The sequence below is a fragment of the Microcaecilia unicolor genome, chromosome 6, assembly GCF_901765095.1.
Source record: "Microcaecilia unicolor chromosome 6, aMicUni1.1, whole genome shotgun sequence".
NCBI classification, from domain to species: Eukaryota; Metazoa; Chordata; class Amphibia; order Gymnophiona; family Siphonopidae; genus Microcaecilia; species Microcaecilia unicolor.
In genome coordinates, this window is record NC_044036.1 from 317,727,823 (window position 1) to 317,742,493 (window position 14,671).

Below are 14,671 nucleotides of genomic sequence, written 5' to 3' on the forward strand. Positions count from 1 at the left end.
CGATTGCAACCGCCCACAGCAGTCTCGCAAACCTGCTACCGCACCATTTTCACTATGCAGCAGACAGATGCAGGAGCAGCTCCTGATCACTCCTGCTCTGAAGAGGCCACTGGACCACCAGGGCTTTTAGAAGGTAGGCCCTGGGAGAGCAGAGTTGGTGGGCAACCTGGGAAGACATGATTTTTGTCCGGGGGAGGTTGGCCTGATTTGCAGCAGCACAGATTGGGGCTATGGTTTAGGTTTCAAATTTGGTTCTGGACAAAACTGAGCAGTGGATTTTGCCCGTAGAATCAGTTTTGGCCGCCCTGTACCTGAAGAGTGGATTTTACAATTAATTATTTTTGCAGCACACTGTTTTATTTTTGGGTGGTATTTGGACACTCAGATTATATGGTACTAGAAAACCACACGTAGCCCTGGTCTCACCACAAGTTCTGGGCACCAGCTAACTCTTCGTCTGGTACCCAAACCCAGGGCCACAAACAATAGTTCTGTTTTACTGAGCTGGACGCAGGCCGGGACTGGGCTTGATCCTGGTAGGCTGTAGGGTTTTAAACCACACTCTTTATTATTGCAGTACCAGTCTGTGAGTAAATTGACTTCACTTAGTCCAAGGTTATCAATAGAAATCAAACAAAATAAAACATGGAAAAGAAAATAAGATGATACCTTTTTTATTGGACATAACTTAATACATTTCTTGATTAGCTTTCGAAGGTTGCCCTTCTTCGTCAGATCGGAAATAAGCAAATAACCTTAAGAGTGGACTAACACGGCTACCACACTCCTCTACTCAGTCCAAGAAAACTCTCCATTCCAGGTTTTATATTAAATGCAAAACATAACATTACTGGAACACTGCAACAGGCAGATTTCCAAACTTCATGCTTAACAAACAGTTTACTTTGCTGAAAGAGTTTTTTGTGCCAGACCAAGACTTTTGGTGAAAAGTTCCAACTAATGATTTAATAGTCTCTTGCTAAATGCTAAGGTATTCACAGTATCCACCAGTCCTCCCACTACCCGTCCTTTCTGACAGAATAATCTAAGGCTGTGGCTGAAGCTGTCCCGCTAGGCTTTTACCCAGCCGCCAGACCGTCCTGTTTCTTCTACTCCTCCAGAGGTGCACTTCTTTAAGCTGCTGCATCTGGCACTGAACAGACTCTTCCTGTTCTGCTCCTGATGGGATAACCCTTTCTACCCACCCGGAGCTCTCCTCATATTTACTTCTTTTATTAACAAGAACTACTCCTTAGCTCAGCCTTAGGTTATTGGGCTTAATCAGGATACCCCCTTTCCTCAAGGGTCCTGGCCAGGGTTGCCAACTGCACGGTTTTCCTGTAGAACTGGACGGCTTTTAATAAGTTGCCTGCGGGCATTCTTGAACAGTCGTGGGTTGTGTCACTTTTTGGGCTGTTTCCAGCTCTGTCTCCTATTGGTCAGATTTAGTGCTGGAATGAGGCTTGGTGCATCTCAAACCTCATTCTGGCTCCAAATTTGACCAATAGGGGGGTGAGGTGGGTGATGAGGTCATCAGCTGATGATGACTCATCGGCAGCCCTGCAAGAGGCAGCAGCAGGAAGCAGAGACCATGTGGGATTGGAGGAGAGCAAACACAGCAGCACAGCTTGTCATGGCAGTAAGCACAGGGGAGCCCTCCCCCCCCCCCCCCCCCCCCACTGCTCATCAGATACCTTGTTGAGCAAGCAGTGACCACAGATTTTTTGCTATTTCACAACTCTGTCTTGGCGGGGGTGAAGGCAACCAAAGAGCATGAGCTCTCTAATCCGGTAACTTTTTTAATAACATTCAAACTTCACTCCGACAATGACATCCCTTGTCACATAATCTCTCAACACCTCCCCTGGGCTGGGTTCTTCACCCTCTCCCCCAGTGAATCTGGAGTGTTCTACAAACCATTTCTAGTAATCCCCTCAGGAGATCCACAAACCCAATTTACCAGGGGATTACACACACAATTGTATTACTGATTTGGGACACTAAATGATGTAAAGTGAGCAAAAAAAAAAAAAGCTAGCTTAAATTGGTGGACCTTTTTCATGGTTACAGCACTGTAGACCACTATTTCAGTGGTTCCTTGATATATCCCTAAATCAAACTGCTATAAAATGGAAAGGCACTGGTTTCAATTTTAGCGCATGTCCATTTTCCAGCCCCTTCAAAAAAAAGGCCCTTTTTCCTAGACATGGAAAAAAAATGGCCCAATGTGCACCCAAAAGATATGCTTGCACTACTGCAGGCCACTTTTTACCGCAGCTTAGTAAAAGGACCCCTATGTTCCTAAACAGGACAGGGACTTGATATACCACCTTTCTGTGGTTACAATCAAAGCGGTTTACATAGGGCCAGGGGCTGCTTCAGGTGGGGACAGAGTGGGAAAACATAGACAAAGGTCCTTTCATCTCTCATCTGGCTAGACTACTTTTACATAGTAACAGACGGCCCAGCAAGGTGGCTAGAGGCCTACCTGCCACTCTATGCAGAACATGTAGGGTCTTGCTATTGCAAAAATTGTTGGCACAGAATAGCATTTGAGCAGCGGTGTGGATGTCTGTACATGCAGTCCAATGAATGCCAATACAACATAATTGCAAATGTGTCTGGAGTGCTCTTTCTGGGCGGCTGATGCAGAAAGTGTGCACAGTGGGAGAAACTCATCACCAGATCACAGGCAGCCTACCAGTGTTAGTTGAGAGGATTTAATACCAGTTCTTGGGCTTTAAGAACACAAGTGTTGCCATACTGGGACAGACAGGAGGTCCATCAAGCCCAGTATCTTGTTTCCAACAGTGGCCAATCCAGGTCACAAGTATCTAGCAAGATCCTAAAAGAGTAAAACAGATTTTATGCTGCTTAGCCTAGAAATAAGCAGTGAATTTTCCCAAGTTCATCTTAATAATGGCTTATGGGTTTTTCTTTTAGAAAATGATCCAAACCTTTTTTTTTTAAACCCTGCTAAGCTAACTGCTTTTACCAAAGTCTTTGGCAACCAAGTCCAGAGTTTAATTGCACTTTTATTATTTTTGAGACTACAGCAAATACAGTGCACTCCATTTAAGTGCACGTCAGATAAGCGCATGCTCTGTTTAACTGCATGCCGTACTTCGGTCCCATTTTTGGCACCATCAATTTCTATGGGGACAAACTTCGGTTTAGCGCACCACTGATAAATGCAAGATTCGCTTATATGCATGGTTTAAGACCACTCCTCTGCAGGAAAGGTTCCGCATAAGTGCGCGCATGGAATATGGAAGCCGATTGGCGCGTGACAACCAATGAGATTTCAAATTTACCACCCCTTTAACTGCCACAGGCAGAATAAGCGAAAGAATGTTGTTAGAGTGTACACTGGGGTCGTCGTCGTCACACAACTGTAAGACTTTAACACTGGCTGAACAAACAGAAGTTCTTAAAAAATTAGAAAACAAACAAAGTCAAGGAATCCTGTTCAGAAGGAATGGATCCTCAGGAGTTTAGCCCACCCCAAATCCTCCCCCCAGCGTTGTCTTTAAATTCCCTGGTGGTCCGTGGTGTCGGGGGGGGGGGGGGCTGGAGGATCGGTGGGTCTCCAGCGCCCGAAACCCCCAGTAATCGCTGGTCCATCGACAGGGGGGGGGGGGGGTGGTATGTAGCCCCGCCCAGTGCATCCCAGGATGCAGTGGGCGGTGCTGGGCGCCGCCATTTTGGGCTTCGACTGACAGGAAGAGGAGGGAGGCAGGCAGGCTGCGTCCCTCCTCCAACAGAAAGGTAGGGGGGCCGGGACGGGGCCAGGGGGGTGTCACCACACCATGGACCACCAGGGAATTTAAAGACAACGCTGGGGGGAGGATTTGGGGTGGGCTGGAGGTCCACCGGACCTCCAGCACCCCCCCCCCCCCCCGTCGATGGACCAGCGATTACTGGGGGTTTCGGGGGCTGGAGACCCACCGATCCTCCAGCCCCCCCCCCCCCCGTCGCTGGGTGGGAGGGTGGGAGAGGGTTTGGCCGCCAGCAGCGGCCACGACGTTTTCTGGGGGTTTGGGGGGGGGCCTCGTTGTTCGGGCCTCGGGCCAGGCTGTTTGACAGGTTTGGGCTTTTGACAGCCCAGACCTGTCAAACAAGTGCGGGAGGATTGTGCTGAGCGCATGCTCGGGCGCAATTCTCCCGCACTTCAACATGATAATCAAAGATAATAGCGCTGCTTAGATTAGCATGCATTATCTTTGATCATCGATGCAGAAAAGCCCTGCGCTGTCCAGGCACTATTTTTAGGGTGCTGTTTGGAACAGCGCGGGGCTTTTGATCATGAGGGCCTTAGAGCACATTTTTTGTGCTCGAACTATTTACTTACTGCATTAGAAAACCGTGTGCCAAGACAAAGTTACAACATTAGCATTACCCATTTCTTCCAGCCGGCGGTGCTGCTGTTCTGTTTTCATCCGTCCTCCATTACAGGCTGCGCTAGGAAGTGACCTAAGAGGAAACCTACAGGTTTGTAATGGAAACAATCCGTTTAGCAATCCCTGACCCCGGGAAAAGTAGCAAGAGCATCATCAGCTCGAGATTTTCACTGATCCGTGTAAGATTTGAGCCAGGCGCCAATTATGCCGATCCTGCATTTGCACTCTATGCTTGAGCTTCTGCCTTTCCTGCTGCTGCTGCTTCTCTTCCTGCTGGTGGCTTTGTTTCTGATCTATGTCCAAAAACCCGCCTTGGAGAGCAAAACAAATTAAAAACCCCCATCTAAAGAAACAGTAAACATGTATGGATTTAACTACTGAACCAAAACGAGGCGTGGAGAGGATCCAAGAACGGAAGGAGGTAAGTGTGAAGTTTGCGAAGCTTCATTTCCTGGTTCCTGTCTTCTTTGCTTGGGTGAGCAGAAGTCTGGATATTTTAGCAGATCGGTGGTTAAACGGCCTCAGATGTTTTCAGCTCCATTTGAGTTAGAGGTGGTATCTGGCAGCTTCCTTTCTCATCTGTCACATTTTATGCAAATCACAGGAAGCAGTGAGCCAGAAGTGCTACTGCTCCACGTCAGAAACCACAGAAAAGAATTCCTGAAAGTTTCAACACGATGTAGCGAAGCCAGTGGATTTTAGGCATTAGTCTGAGGTTTGAGAAATGTGCAAAGATCCCTACACCACGTTGTCTGGAGCTACCGACTGCCTGCCAACTGTTAAATATTTTAGGTCTTTTACCACCATTCCAATGTTCATACGTATCTCATCCAAAGATTGGAATGATAAAAGACCAAGGCCGTGCACGTATGAGAAAAGTCATTCATTTCTTAACTTACCAATAGAGTATACAGAATTAATATAAAGTTTTTCTCTTAGGAGTACAGTTTTGCTTATACAAAAGTATTGGCTGAACCAGGGGCTTAGCCAGACTTCGGCGGGAGGGGGGTCCAGAACCCGAGGTGAGGGGGCACATTTTAGACCCCCTGGTGCCGCCGACCCCCCCCAGCCATTATCGACACCCCCCCCCCCCGCCATTGCCAACCCGCAGCTGCCAACTTTGACGACCCCCCCTCCCACCGCCAACCCTCCCCCACTGTCGCCTACCTTTGCTGGCAGGGGACCCCAATCCCCGCCAGCTGAGGTCCTCTTCTTCCCGCAAAGGCTTCGTTCTGTTTCTGACGACTGCAGGACGTCAGAAACAGAACAAAGCCTTCGCGGGATATAAGCCAGTTGGGGGGGGGGGGGGTGCTCTGTTCTGCTCTGTTCAGGGAAGAAGGTAAAGGATGGATCCTCTGCTCAAAATCTTGCAATCCGGTTATTCTTTTACCCAGAACCTCTGCTCAGCGCAAATTACCTCTCCCTGGACACAGAGAAGGAGCTGCTTGATCAATATTGGAGGAGTTGAAGTGCCTGCTGTGTGGGTGCTGTCTGCTTGAGCATCCCCAATATCGAGCAAACTCCTTCACTACATCTGATGAGGGGTCATTTGTTTTAGTTTAGCACCTCCCCCCCCAAACGTTTTGAAAAGTTGGCTCCTCTATGGTCAGCTGGCATTTATGCATTGACGCTGGATCTCTGGCGAGCTCTACATGTACTGGGCCTATTAAGGGATCAAGACAGGTAGCATTTTGGTGAAAAAGCAAACAGAAAAAAAAGGTGTACTGCCTTTGAGGGCTTTATAATTTCAATGACATTCGCTCTTTCTTTCCTCTGCTTGGGGGGAGGGGGTGAACGACAGCTTAAAGCGTTCTATTGCAAGAACGTCTGTCAAGTTTTGGCAGAAGAATACATTGTATCACTGTGGTTTAATGTGTCTAGAAAGGTTTGTTTTTGGTTCATATATCATGACAGGAGTGAACCTCACTCTTAAGTCAGGGTAGGTTGGGAACCTTCTCAAAGCCCTCAATTTACTGTTAGTGGACTTCCTAATACTTCCTTTGTGCTACCCAGAGTTTAATTCTGCAGCTGGTGAAATGTTCTATTTACAAGCAGTTTATTCAGGTGTGCTTCGGTTAGAAGGAGATCAACAGTTTCCTCCTGCAGCTTTGGTCTTCCAGCTGAACAAGAACAAGCATAGGAGACAACTTTTCATAGTGATTGGGGGGTGTTAAAATGAATGGAAATTACCCTTCTCTGGACATGGTCAAAGAGTTTGCTCAATATTAAGGGTTCTCAAGTACCCACCAAACTGTTTCCTATGAGAACAAGGACTGGGCTCCAGCACTTTGAACCTTCATTAAGGCTTCCAGTTTTCCATACAAGCTGAATAACACACCATCTCATTTTAGCTAATTATTTATTTTATTTTCATTTGTACCCCACGCTTTCCCACTCATGGCAGGCTCAATGTGGCTTACATATTGTATACAGGTACTTATTTGTACCTGGCACAAGGAGCTAGCTGCCTGTGCCTGAAGTGGGAATTGAACTCAGTTCCTCAGGACCAAAGTCCACCACCCTAACCACTAGGCCACTCCTCCACTGTTGCTACTATTTGAGATTCTACATGGAATGTTGCTATTCCACTAGCAACATTCCATGTAGAAGTCGGCCCTTGCAGATCACCAATGTGGCCACGCAGGCTTCTGCTTCTGTGAGTCTGACGTCCTGCGCAGGACGTCAGACTCACAGAAACAGAAGCCTGCGCAACCTTCTACATGGAATGGCAGGCTCAATGCGGCTTACATGGGGCAATGGAGGGTTAAGTGACTTGCCCGGAGTCACAAGGAGCTGCCTGTACCTGAAGTGGGAATCAAACTCAGTTCCTCAGTTCCCCAGGACCAAAGTCCACCACCCTAACCACTAGGCCACTCAAAAATGAAAACAAACAGCAGTTAAGGTGCAAAAACAATTCCAGGTCAGCTTAGTCACTACTAGTGGTTAACCTTGTGGGAACAGGAAACCCCTTGAGGCCCTTTGTCTAAGCTGCGGTAAGCACTAATGGGTGTTTACTACAGGTTAAAATCCACTACTGTGGGGTGTGCTCAGGTATCCTGCAGGTAGTTTTGTCTTTGGCGCTGGGGTGTGTGTGTTTGGGAGTGGGGGAATAGGAGTGCCTGCACTAAGTGGTTAGCACAGCTCATCCCCATGTGCTGATTAGCATGTGGTTAGTGCTTACTGATTAGTAAATAGGTGATGCTAATAGCCACACGCTAATAGAAAAATTAGCGTGTGGCCACTAATACAGAAAGTGGGAAATGAGGCCATTTTACAGCCACACTAAAAGTGGCCTCAGCATGCGAGAAAGCCCCACACTAATACCACTTTTTAGTACAGCTTAGTAAAAGGGTCCCCTAGTGTACCTGAATGTAAATCATCTTGAGCTACTACTGGGAAAAAAGTGTGAGCTAAATCCAAATACAGGAACAGAATCCAAGCCTGTACCCAGAGCAAGGAATTATCTTTGAAGCCTCTAGTGTTGACTTCATTTAGCAGATGACAATGTACTAGAGTTGCACTTGTTCCCACTGGAATCTAACTTGTACCCACCTGTACCCATAGGTACGTCCCTCAATACCCCACTCAAATTTTCTTCTATGCCAGTTCTTCCCTATCTTAATCCTAACGGCCTCCCGCCTCCTCCTTGGAAATTTACTTCCTTGGGGCTGAGTGTTCCAAGCCTCAATCTGGTGTTCCAGCTGCCTCTGGGCATTCTAAGCCTCATTGTGACACTATTCTATTCAGGTTCTTGTATTCCACTTCTGTCCGGTTAGGTTCAGCCTGAATTACAATTAAGAGGACAGTCTCAACAAATGAGGGAATTTACAGATAAAATGTAAGAATACATTAAGCATTTGATGTAAACAAATATGTTTTAAGAGCTTTATTAAAATACTAGTTAAAAAGGTCCGTTTCTCACTCAAATGAAACGGGCACTAGCAAGGTTATCCTCCGAGTTCCAGCCTGGCCCCCTCCCTCCCCCCCTCTCCTCTGAGTTCCAGGCCCCCCTCCCTCTCCTCTTAGTTCCAGGCCTCCCTCCCTCTCTCTCCTCTGATTTCAAGGCCCCCCTCTCTCTCCTCCGAGTTCCAGTCCCCCTTCCCTCCCTTCCCTCCGAGTTCCAGGCCCCCTTTCCTCTGATTTCTAGGCCCTCCTCCCTCCCTCCCTCTCCTCTAAGTTCCAGGCCCCCCTCCCTCCCTCCCTCTACTCCAAGTTATGTCACCCCTTTTTATTTGGTACGGTTTTCACTTTGTCCGTTTGGGTGTTTCACTGAGACAGAGTTCTTTCATGGAGACAGGTATGCTGCATCTATATATTTTTCCCTTTCCCCTCACGGCGATGCGTCTTTCAGCTCTCTCTACACCGGTCTCCCTGTTCGGTGCTGGTTAGGGCAGCCACGCGTGACATACAGGGGGAGGATGGGACTGCTGAACTGGGACGCCCGTGCTTAAGATGTGTTGCGGTTTCCCAGGCAACATGCTGATGTCACCGGAAGGCTTCAGACATTGTGAACCGGGCTTCAACTTCCTGGCAGTCAGCTTCAGAACGTTGGAGGTGCAAATTATTATATAGGATAAATAGGTATAATTTGCCTGATCTGAAGAGGAAGCTGATTCTAAACTGAGGTTCCTTGATAGGCAAAAGTAAACCCTAGTTATGTTTTTCAAAAAATATTTTTAAATGAAAGAAAATCTCATTTCAATAAATGAGTGCTCTGTGCAACTGAAAAAGAAAATGCTTAGGAATTCTTGAACAATCAGTTAGGCCATAAACTGATTTAAATATCAATTTAAATTTTAACATGCATTCCAATAGCCTCTTTGTGTGTTCCAAGCCTCACTCTGGCACTACCAGAAATTTTGACTACATTTCCACAGGAAACCAACAGCAACTTCTTCCATCCCAGCGAGAATCCTGCAGACCCAGAACCACAGGAATCCCATAATCCCCATTCACCTCTGTACAACATACCAAAAAGTGTTGCAGAATAAGAAATAAAATCACACGAGTCCTACTGTGAGCAAGACTTGGCAATAACCTAGGTCAGTAGCTTCTGTGGGGCATCAAAGAGCTGATGTCAAAGTAAACAGTAGGCCCTGACAATAGAGAATGACACGGGGACAAAGTTTATCCCCGTCCCCGTGGGTTCTGTCTCCATCCCCACCCTTTCCCCGCAGGCTCTGTCTCCATCCCCACCCTTTCCCCGCAGGCTCTGTCTCCATCCCTGCCTCGTCCCCGCAGGTTCTGTCCCTGTCCCCGGCCTCATGTGCAGAAGCCTCAAACAATTATGATTTCATATTTAAATCTTTTTATTAAACTATAAAAAGGAACAATATGCTGTGCAACTGTTGTGTATAAATTACAAATAGAAAACAATAATAACAGCCAGCAGCTATAATAACCCTCCTCACCACCACCTTCTACCCTTCCAACCACAACGATAGCTTATTTATACTACCCCAAGGAAACCTAATCCACCCTGTTAAAATGTCCAGGGGTACAAAATACAACCCATTCTGTATGCCCGAGAGGGGAGAAATATGCCTTATGAAGCATAGTTATGATGTTTTAATCTGTAGATGAATATGAAATCATCAACAATCTCAGGATTCAGTCTAGCTCTCCCGTCTTCCACAGTCCTTCCTGCAATAGAAGATGTCTTCTTAGAAGATGTGCTGGTAGCAGGATGTATGGGATCCCCCCATGCAAATTTTGTTACTTGTGGTGGCCAGCATGTTTTCCCAAAAAATCAAAATATCATTGTCTGCATCACTCAAACATAAATAACAGTCCAGTTCATTAACAAGCTTCAAAGTAAAAAATGGCACGGGAAAAATTTTTTTGTTCCCGTCCCCATGGGATCTGTCCCCATCCCCATGTCATTCTGTACCTGACAACCATACACACTCAAAGAAATAATGGCAGGGAGGGAGGGCAATTTTTCAAATATCTCATTTACCCAGATTATTCTGAGGGGCAGGGTTGGAATAATCATGATTGTTGAGGGGCCAAGGTACCTATACGTGAATTGGATGGCACACAAGGCTGAAGGTTTGCCTAGGGCACCTTTAATACTGTTGCATTGGCCCCGTGTGTGCATTCGCAAGGCTGCAGTTGACTCTTGTGGTCGTTCTTTCACTCTTCAGTACTTTTGAGCTGATAGCCAAGGCATAGCAAAGGGAATTTTCTTTATTGTTCTCTGAATAAAACTGGTGACTTTTCTTTCTAGCTGTTTGGGCCCATACTTCAGAAGCTCTAAGCCGTAACATGGGAGACACAGTTAAAGAAGAGTGCAAGATGCAGTCTTTGAATGCAGACACCCAGAAGCTGCTGAAGACAGCTCTGAAAGGTCAGTGCTTCTTATGCTTAGAAATCTAAAGATTTATTCTTTCACTCTCCTAGGGAGTTCAGATATATATGACATGACCCAGTCCTGGGTTTTTTCCTTTTCATCCCAGTGCATTGTGGGATTTTCAGTCCTGCTCTTCCATTTGCAATTGACACGAGTAATACAATTCACCAGAAAGAGCTCTGTCTAAATACCGAGTCACATTATATCCAACATGCAGCAGCACCAGCTCGTTCGTTCCCACAGCAGCTGCAATATAGTCCACAGTGGCACCTGAAATTGCATTTTTCTGTGTTCAAGAGCCCAAATCACCTTCATTTTGAAAACAGCAAGTTGGAAAGTTTCTTGGGTTTTTTTTTTTCCCCAAGTACTTTTTTGCCTACACCAGTGGTTTTCAACCCAGTCCTCGGGGCACACCCAGCCAGTCACGTTTTCAAGATATCTACAATAAATATGCATGAGATTAACTTGTGTCCCAAGAATGCAAATTGTTCTCATTGTAGATATCCTGAAAGCCTGACTGGCTGGGTGTGCCCCAAGGACCGGGTTGAGAAGCACTGGCCTACACGTTAATCTGCTTCAGCTTCCATGAATATCGGTTTTCTAAGATGGGGTGTTCCTCAAGCTGTGCCTGGAAGACCCCCATCCAATCTGGTTTTTGGGATATTCCTAGTGAGCATGCATGAAAGAAAGAGATTTGCATACAATGGAGCCAATGTATGAAAATCTTTTATGCGTATTTATTGTGAATATCCTGAAATCCAAATAGGCTAGTGCAGGGGTTCTCAACAGACACCTAGCCAGCAGTATTCCCTCTAAGCTGAGCAGGTGTCCTCCAACTGCATTGCAACCAGTAGGGGGCGGTGCTCCAGTCAGGTTTTCAGGATAGCCACAATAAATATACATCTGCACGTTAGCTTGGGCGGTAGAACAAGTTTTAATAAACTATAATAAATATACGTGAGGTAGATTGGCATATAATGGAGACAGTGCATGCAAATTTACCTCATGCATATTCACTGTAGATAGCTCAAAAACCAGACTCGCTTGTTGTGTCCGGAGGACTGGCTTGAGAACCCTTGTGCTAATGAGACAATACCTACTCACCCTTCACGTTTTCTGTTAAGAGTCTAGCACAGTGGTTCCCAAACCTGGTCCTGGAGGCACCCCAGCCAGTCAGGGTTTCAAGATACCCACAATGAATATTCATGAGAGATTTGCATGCATGGCCTCCACTGCATGCAAATCTCTCTCATGAATATTCATTGTGGAAATACTAAAAACCTGACTGGCTGGGGAGCCTCCAGGACCAGGTTTGGGAACTACTGGTCTAGCGGAAGATGTGAAGGATGGTCAGGTCTCATTAGCACAGGGGTTCTCAACTCGGTCCTCAGAACACACCTAGCCAGTCAGATTTTCAGGATATCCACAGTAAATTCAACTCAGTATGACGATGTATGTCATCAGTGAGGGCTGTCCGGTTTTTGAGCCTAGCGCTTAAATGTGGCTGGATCTCCTGAAGAAGTAATTATGAAACACGGCCTGTGTTGAGATCCGTGAATTGAGTGGATAATGTGAGATTACAACACCGTTGTGAGTGGTATCCAACAGAAGGATTATTTTGGAGTACAGCAGATTGCGTGTGAAGAGACTATACTCCTTTAAGGAGACAGATACTGTTGGGATTGACGACAGTTTTTTATCAACAAACAGAAGATTTGACATCGATTTATGGATGAACTTTACAGTACCGTTTTGGGAATGCAAACAAGATAAGTAAAAGACTACATTCACTTTAAGCAAAGTTTAAGGAGATAAACTTTGTAATTATGGACATCTGTTATAGTTGATAATTAACCCACTTCGAGGGGTAAAATTGAATCTCCATTTCCAATGTGATGTTTTAGGTTGAATATTAATAAAGGTATGGTTTTGATGTATTAGTAACGGTTGAATATATACTTTTGTAAAATTTAGGTTATAATTGAGAAGAAACAGTAAATATACATGAGATAGATTTGCATAGAATGGAGGTAGTGCATTCAAATGTATTTCATGCATATTTACTGCGGATATCCTGAAAACCTGACTGGCTAGGAGCGTCCCGAGGACTGCGTTAAGAACCCCTGCGGTAGACAGAGTGCTTCCCCCATCCCATTCATATTGCTGTTATATTTGGTGCGGAGAGAGTAAATACTATCCTTTATCTCCAGTGATTGATCTCTTCCTCTGCAGACCCCAGCAGCGTGGATCTGGAGAAAGTGGCAAACGTTATAGTAGACCAAGCCCTGAAAGATGCTATCTTTAGTAAGGAAGCTGGAAGGATATGCTACACCGTCATACAGGTAGGAGGTGCTGGAAGCAACCATTAGTCTTACAAGGGGACACAGAACCAAGACAATGAATCTTACTCTAATATCAAAGAGAGAACAGAGGTGGGATAAGCTTTGTGGATCTTGTATGTGCTGCTTTAAGAGGATTAAGCTGTAAGGAAGGTCCCTATAGTTCCCGTTCTCACTGTAGAGAGGAAGCATTGTAAAAAGATGTTCAGTGATGTTACACCTCTCTTCCCCCAACTGAAAGGCGGAGAGCAAGCAGACAGGCCAGAGCACGTTCCGCCATGGTCTTCTGAATCGGCTGCAGCAGGAGTACGCCGGCCGGGAAGAGATGCGAGCCCGGTCATTGCAGGAATGGGTGCGCTACGTTAGACTCATCTGCAACATCTTTGACTACTTGAGGGTAGGTTTTCTATAGATTATGACCTACTTTTACTACCTGCGGGGAATCACAGCCCCTAAGGCTCTTCTTTATTTGTCCCTGGCTATCTAATTTCTTTAGTGTGTTCATGCTTCCACCTCTTTCTCTGAAGAAAAGCTTCCTCACATTGCTCCAGAATCTTCTCTGATGCATTCTGTCTGCAAGCCACCCGAAGACTTGAGGACTGATTCTTCCACTTGGCTTCTATTTATTGATGCCTGCAATCTGTGGTCCAACAGGTTAACAACATGCCCATGATGGCTCTGGTGAATCCTATCTACGACTGTCTCTTTCTACTGGCGCAGCCAGACAGCCTTCAAGAGGAGGATGAGGTGAGTGCAGGATGGCTTCTGGAGTGGTTATACTTTGGAACCCAGAGCTGCCACTCCAACCTGCTATGAAAGTCTTGTAGTTTCTTGAATACCATGTATCCGAGTGGTTCCCAAACCTGGGCCTGGAGGCACCCCAGCCAGTCACGTTTTCAGGATATCCTCAATCAATATTCATACGAGAGATCTGCATGCATTGACTCCGCTGCATGCAAATATATATCTCATGAATATTCATTGTAGATATCCTGTAAACCTGACTGGCTGGGGTGCCTCCAGGATCAGGTTTTGGAACCACCGCTGTATCCAATGAAACTATTTCAAAAAATATAGTCAAATCATGCACTGGGATTGGGGGAGTCTGGTTTCTTCTGCACCTGCCATACTTCACAGGAACGAGGTGGAAGGTGCAAGCACAAGTTAGAAGTTGTACTTGGTTCCTCTCTCACCCTGTCTCCTAATTAGGTGGACTGTCTGGTGCTGCAGCTACACCGGGTTGGAGACCAGCTGGAGAAGATGAACACACAGCGAATGGATGAGCTCTTTGTTCTCTTGCGTGATGGCTTTCTTCTAGAAGGTGGTCTTAGCTCCCTTGCTCAGCTTCTCCTGCTGGAGATCATAGAGTTCCGAGCTGCTGGCTGGAGAACAACAGATGCAGCCCAGAAATATTACTACAGTGAAGTCACTGACTGATGCAGGCCAGAAATGTTACAACCGTCACACAACTGCTTAATGCAGATCCAGGATGCTAAAAGTCAACCTGACAGGACTTGTGTTACATATTATAACAGCTTGGAAGTGTGACTTTATTTTTTTCTCACTGACATTTCCTAGAC

General features: G+C 46.1%; 1 protein-coding gene across 7 annotated transcripts in view; it reads left to right on the plus strand.

The window, feature by feature from the left end:
* Positions 1-14,548, plus strand: part of MIF4GD (MIF4G domain containing) — a 30,207-nt gene extending 15,659 nt beyond the window's left edge. Inside the window, exons 1-6 of one of the 7 annotated variants that reach the window (XM_030208292.1) lie at positions 4,422-4,491; positions 10,630-10,749; positions 12,985-13,094; positions 13,333-13,488; positions 13,746-13,838; positions 14,301-14,528. In XM_030208292.1, the coding sequence (XP_030064152.1) occupies positions 10,668-10,749; positions 12,985-13,094; positions 13,333-13,488; positions 13,746-13,838; positions 14,301-14,528 (669 nt within the window). In that variant the 5' untranslated portion in view covers positions 4,422-4,491; positions 10,630-10,667. Of the gene's footprint in view, positions 1-4,421; positions 4,822-10,629; positions 10,750-12,984; positions 13,095-13,332; positions 13,489-13,745; positions 13,839-14,300 lie in introns of those variants that run through there. The other 6 variants (XM_030208294.1, XM_030208293.1, XM_030208291.1 and 3 more) reach the window with 6 other exon arrangements.
* The last annotated feature ends 123 nt before the right edge of the window (positions 14,549-14,671 follow it).